The sequence below is a fragment of the Gadus macrocephalus genome, chromosome 2 (genome assembly GCF_031168955.1).
Source record: "Gadus macrocephalus chromosome 2, ASM3116895v1".
Taxonomy (NCBI): Eukaryota; Metazoa; Chordata; class Actinopteri; order Gadiformes; family Gadidae; genus Gadus; species Gadus macrocephalus.
In genome coordinates this window covers 3,889,438-3,895,437 of record NC_082383.1, presented here as the reverse complement: position 1 = coordinate 3,895,437, position 6,000 = coordinate 3,889,438, and the positions used below count along the sequence as shown (strand labels likewise).

The 6,000-nt window shown below is 47.9% G+C and overlaps 1 protein-coding gene across 4 annotated transcripts in view; it reads right to left on the bottom strand.

The window, feature by feature from the left end:
• The window catches only part of tspan34b (tetraspanin 34b), a 6,079-nt gene extending 635 nt beyond the window's left edge, over positions 1-5,444 (bottom strand). Inside the window, exons 1-7 of one of the 4 annotated variants that reach the window (XM_060071600.1) lie at positions 5,305-5,444; positions 2,558-2,636; positions 1,926-2,141; positions 1,345-1,419; positions 1,137-1,244; positions 899-1,033; positions 681-776 (exon numbers count right to left, since the gene is read on the bottom strand). In XM_060071600.1, the coding sequence (XP_059927583.1) occupies positions 681-776; positions 899-1,033; positions 1,137-1,244; positions 1,345-1,419; positions 1,926-2,141; positions 2,558-2,614 (687 nt within the window). In that variant the 5' untranslated portion in view covers positions 2,615-2,636; positions 5,305-5,444. Of the gene's footprint in view, positions 1-680; positions 777-898; positions 1,034-1,136; positions 1,245-1,344; positions 1,420-1,925; positions 2,142-2,557; positions 2,637-2,730; positions 2,754-2,854; positions 2,923-2,976; positions 3,117-5,304 lie in introns of those variants that run through there. The other 3 variants (XM_060071611.1, XM_060071616.1, XM_060071619.1) reach the window with 3 other exon arrangements.
• Positions 5,445-6,000: the final 556 nt, after the last annotated feature.

Genomic DNA, 6,000 nt, shown 5'->3' with positions numbered 1-6,000 from the left:
ATGAATAATGTGATCTTAAATGGGAAGTGTCACCCTTGGCTGGTTTCTATTATTGATGGATTACATTATTATTTTCCTTGATTCAGTTTGCATCGGTCAATTCGCCAAGAAGAACCGTTCAGAATCGTTTGTTCATTCATTCGTTCAGTCGCGTTTCCGGTAGTGGTTAATCATGTTAATCATTGTGGCCCAGGCTAGTCCCTCTTCACCACTCTGCTAACTTAACACACTGAACAGGGAGTCAGCGAGTGGGAGTCGAGTCTGGGAGAACGAATGATAGAGACGAACGAGAGTGAACTGAAACGTGGAATCAGGTCTATTCGTTCTTGTTAAAGAGTCGTTCCTCGGAACTGATTCGGTCGCAAACGACCCATCACTAGTTTCTATTAGAAGATATTTCTGCTTCATACACCAAATCCTCTAATTTATCTCCCAGAATCGCAGAGAAGTTGGACCATTGAGGTAATTGTTCCCCAAATGGACCCATGGAGATTCAAAGAAAGATGTTGCAGCCCGCACTCCCCTCCCAACACATGAAGCAGTTCTCTCTTACATAAAAAATACACAGCGTGACTTCCACTTTAGTAGTAACTGCAATTATCCTGAAATGTGGTTAGACTATGATACAGTATCATTTTACAATGTGAAATAAACCACCAACATTAGGTCCTTTACTGTACCTCTAGAGCAGCGATTCCCAATGCGACCCCAATAATCGCAACCGAGTTGTCCTCAATAAGCTGCACAATCTTCGGGAAGCAACCAGTTATTGATGTCTGGGAAAAAAAATACAAAGTGGGAATAATGAACTCTTAAAAATGTATAAGGTATAGGTCGACAGAGGATCTCCATGACATAGTTAGTCTAGCCAGGGTACTTGTGATTGACAAGGACCTACCGCGTTGTTGGATGCTTCAGTTTCAGTGCAGAGCGGCGACCCCTGCTGGCAGCACTGGCTCGGGTAGACTTTGTTGTCAGTGAAGTATGTCGAGTTTGTGAAGTCGGTGTAGTTGTAGAATCCACAGCATTCCAGCTAACAGAACAGGAAGGAAGTATAAATGGCGGGGTAAAAAAAATCGTGTTGCAAGTCACATCCAAGGTAGATCACATCCCATTGTGTCGCCATAGCAACATACCGCATCCATGGTCGAGTTCCAAAGTTGGGTGACGTCAATATTGGAGCCGTATTCTTTGACGATACTCTTCTTCGCGGCGTCCCCCACTTTCCCAATCAACTCCTTCGCCTGGAAGGTCAAAGGAGTTAAACGAATACCGCTGACTTTCCAAAAACCTTGGATTTGAATTGAAGCCATAACACATGTGTTGGAATCTGAGTCTACCCACCACTGGTTTGAACACCAACATCACCACCGCACCGGCCACCTCCGCCAGGAAGATCACCAGAATGATGATGAAGAACTGCAAGGACAGGAGAGCCTCGTCAATTGCAATGAAAACATCAGGACAATACAAAGAACTTACAAACATAACATGTATAGTTCGTTCAACCATTAAACTGTCAGTGCTATTAAAAGGAAACAATTGAGTCAGCCAAAAAAGGCTATCGGCCTTCAGGTGTACCACATCAAGGCCTTTAGAGGAACTACATGCTCGTCTCTACCTGAGACCACCTAAAGGCCATCAAAGGAACTACATGCTCATGTCCTACCACAGGTGAGACCTACCAGGGGTGAGACCGACCAGGGGTCAGACCTACCAGAGGTGAGACCGACCAGCAGTCAGACCTACCAGGGGTGAGACCTACCACGGGTGAGACCTACCAGAGGTGAGACTGACCAGGGGTCAGACCTACCAGAGGTGAGACCGACCAGCAGTCAGACCTACCACGGGTGAGACCTACCAGCGGTCAGACCTACCACGGGTGACACCTACCAGCAGTCAGACCCACCAGGGGTGAGACCTACCAGCATGAGCATACAGCGGCTCTCCTTGATGGCGCCGCAGCAACCCAGGAAGCCGATGACCACCAGCACCACTCCGATGGCGATCAGCAGGTAGCCCACGTTGAGCAGCTGGCCCAGCTCCTCTGGTGCCCCTTCCATACTGTTGAGTAGACCCATGATGGAGCTACTGTCCACCTTCACCCAGATACCCACGCCCAGGAGGGCAGCCCCCGCCACCTGGGGGAGAGAGGAGGAGGTGGTGGAGGAGGAGGAAGAGGTGGAGAAGGAGGAAGGAGGGAGTGGAAGGAGATGGGGTGGAAGGGAGAGAAGGAGGTGATTGTTTGGAGGAGGAATGTAGGGTGAAAGAGGTCGTGGAGGAGACGGAGGAGGTGTGGTGGGAGAGGAGGAGTTGGAGGAGAAGATAGCGGGGTGGATGAGGTGGAAGAGAGGGGGTGGGGTTGAAGAGGAGGTGATGGGAGAGGAAGAAAAAAATGGACGCATCAAATGATAACCGAAACAACTCACAAGGTAGTAAAAAGTTGCTGCAGATGAAATCTCTCAGTAAAACAAGCTGTTTTTTATCAGCCTTCAGATGTCATAGTGTCGGGCATTTATCAAAGTTTTTTTTTTAAAAACAAGGAAGTTACACTTACAAAGATGAGGCCGTTGAAGATAAACATCATGAATTTGAGGAACCCGAAGCAGCCCATGTTTACTGTGGATGTGGTCTACCTGTAAAAACACAGGTATGAATTGTTTAGAAATTTCATTTCATTTATTAAAATGTGCGTTGTACATAATTTACATCCATTCATTCTACGCTAACGTCAGACAACGATAGCCAACACTGGGTACAGTAGTTTGGTTTCATTCCATGTAAATACCCCTGAGAGGTTCATGCAGTCACTCAGGTGACAGTGTGAGCCTGCGGGCTTGAGAAAGTTAAACACCTGAGAGACATCAGGAGCTCCAAGCAGCAACACCTGGCCTGCTCACATGGCCGTCTGCAGGCCAATAGTTATCTGATCCTTTTATCAATGCTCGATACACATTTTATAAACACTGCCATTACCTTCCGTGAGGATATCAAGCATTCCCACCGTAGCATTTCCACTTGGCTAAATATAGGCTGTTTGTATCATGAGGTTTAGAGTCAATGACAAAATAGAACCGCGTCACTGTGAACAAATAAGGGGGTGGGTCCGATGTGAGGTCGGAGCCCGGGACCAGCGGCTCTATTTGCCCAGCCTGTCCTTGACATTCCTCTGAGTAAAAAATTGATATTGAGTGGAAGAAGGGAACGCAACGGCTGAAAACACAACGCACAACAAACACACCGATTTACGGGAAGAATCGGGCAATGAACTACTTCCTCAACAGAGCTATTATACTACCGAGCCGTACGCGCGCGCGCGCACACACACACACACACACACACACACACACACACACACACACACACACACACACACACACACACACACACACACACACACACACACACACACACACACACACACACACACACACACACACACACACACACCGAAGACCAGAGAGGTCATAACCACCTGCTTAGGCGCGTGTTTTTTTTATTGGTACACTTTTTTATTCAGCAAAGCACGTAAAATATCATGAGCTTTGTGCCCAAGTGCACCTGAAGTTTCACGTGCCTATGTGCGCACACCAAGCATGTGACACACTAACACGATGTGGTGTCTTCTGATCAGAACGCAGGGTATCAACAGTGATCAGGGGCCGTCTGTCTCTGGGGCTGAAGGGACCACTCAGAACCAGATGGGCCTTTGTGTCTCGTCTCTGAAACAGACACAATGTTGTCCTCAAACATTGACCCCCCCCCCCCCCCCCCAACACACCACCCATTGTGTTTGTGGACAACAGGGTGGGTCTGTGAAAACATCTGGTTTGGAAGGAGGTTTGTAGTACACGTCAGTCAGACATTTCATTACATGGATTCTTTGAGCAGAGCATTCAAAGTGCTTCACGGTTGCTCGCATTGTACCTAGATATTGTGTAAAGACGCGATTTACAGACATCGAAAAGTAAATGATTTGCTACGCAAGACAGCCAAAAAGACATTAGCACTTACAAAGAGTTTAACGAATATGAGACCAGTTAGGTTGTTTGCCCGGTTGCCTGGACAACAACAGAGTTAATCATACACACAGGCCAGAGAAGGTTTGAAAACACTAAAGTCCAATAATGAGCTGTGACTCCGGACTACAACCAGTGCTGGCTTTTCTACGTCTTATTTCCTAATGCTCTGCCAGTATGTCCCCTACAAAACTGGCTAACTGGCCAGCTGAATAACCAACCAGGGGAATATCTGGCCAGTTTATTACCTGACCAGCTGATTACCTGACCAGCAGAGTACCTGGCCAGGGGAGTACCTGGCCAGGGGAGTACCTGGTCAGGGGAGTACCTGGTCAGGGGAGTACCTGGCCAGGGGAGTGCCTGGCCAGGGGGGTGCCTGGTCAGGGGAGTACCTGGCCAGGGGAGTGCCTGGCCAGGGGAGTGCCTGGCCAGGGGAGTGCCTGGCCAGGGGAGTGCCTGGCCAGGGGAGTACCTGGTCAGGGGAGTGCCTGGCCAGGGGAGTACCTGGTCAGGGGAGTACCTGTCCAGGTTATCAACCGACGAGTACCTGCCAGCTGTGTACCTCCCCTGGTCAGGGAAGTACCTGGACAGGTTCGTACCTGACCAAAGGAGGACATGGCCAGATCATTAGCAAGCCAGGTGAGCATTCAAATGCAAATGTCACTTGCAAATCCAAAAAAATATATATAATTACAATCCACCCAGTGATGCAGTTCCTTGTTCTCAAGCCTTTCCTCTTCTCTTTTATTGGACTGTATATGTACTGTTATACACACACACACACACTGAAGAAGTGATGAAATAACCCATACCCATACAACAAACCGTAGATATCATTTCTAAGACATTTCTAAGACACGTGACTATAAGATATACATTTGAAACGCTATATTTACAGTAGCTTTTTCGATCTACAGTTAGCTACGATCATTTTCGAGTGATACATAGTTATCATCCATATATATTCTCTCCCTGGAAGTTGTCTGAATACATAAAGATGAACAACATGAGTTTATTTTCAAAACTAAATTCATTTAGTGTTTCACCTCGACAGTCACCAAACTGAACTCAAAGCGGAGCAGTAATTGCCGTCTCATTCTCAGGGGACAAGACAAGAGGACCTTTGTTGAATCCTATTGTCACGTCACCCTATTTAACCGGGACAAAACAACAATAAATCTGACACCTGTGCTACACACAAACAAACAAACACACACACACACACACAGACACACAAAAACACAGATTACATATCAAATTCTAAGTAAACCTTGGCTTTGCTCACCTGTTGGGGTAATTTTTCCTGGAAGCTGGCGGGAGGACAGGTGTGTCGAGGGCTGACGTGTAGCTGGAGAGGAGGCAGTTACTGTGGAAGCTGAGCTCTGTACGATAACAGGAGTCCACCGATTCTGTTTTCCCAGTAGTCTCTGTTTCTCTCTCTCTCCCTCTCTGTAGTCACTCTCTCAATAGGTTCTCTCTCTCTCTCCCTCTCTGTAGTCACTCTCTCAATAGGTTCTCTCTCTCTCTCCCTCTCTGTAGTCACTCTCTCAATAGGTTCTCTCTCTCTCTCTCTCTCTCTGTAGTCACTCTCTCTCTCTCTCTTTCTTCTCTCTCCACGCCCTCTCTCTCTTGCTCTATGCGAGTCACTGTGGATGATCTTCCCCGCTAACAGTGTTCAGGGCTGGGATGTTGATATAGGTCGGGGGAGGGGGGAGGGTGGGCGGAGCCTGTGCGTAGTCAAGCAGCATAGAGCTTCCCCAGAGCACACACCTGAGGGAGGCCCCGCCCCCTCCTCTCCCTCTGCTCCCCAACAGAAAACCATGGCTACGTCACGCACACACACATCCACCCACAGAACCATCACTCACACACACAACCATCTCACACACACACATCCACCCACAGAACCATCACTCACACACACAACCATCTCACACACACACATCCACCAACAGAACCATCTCACACACACATCCACCCA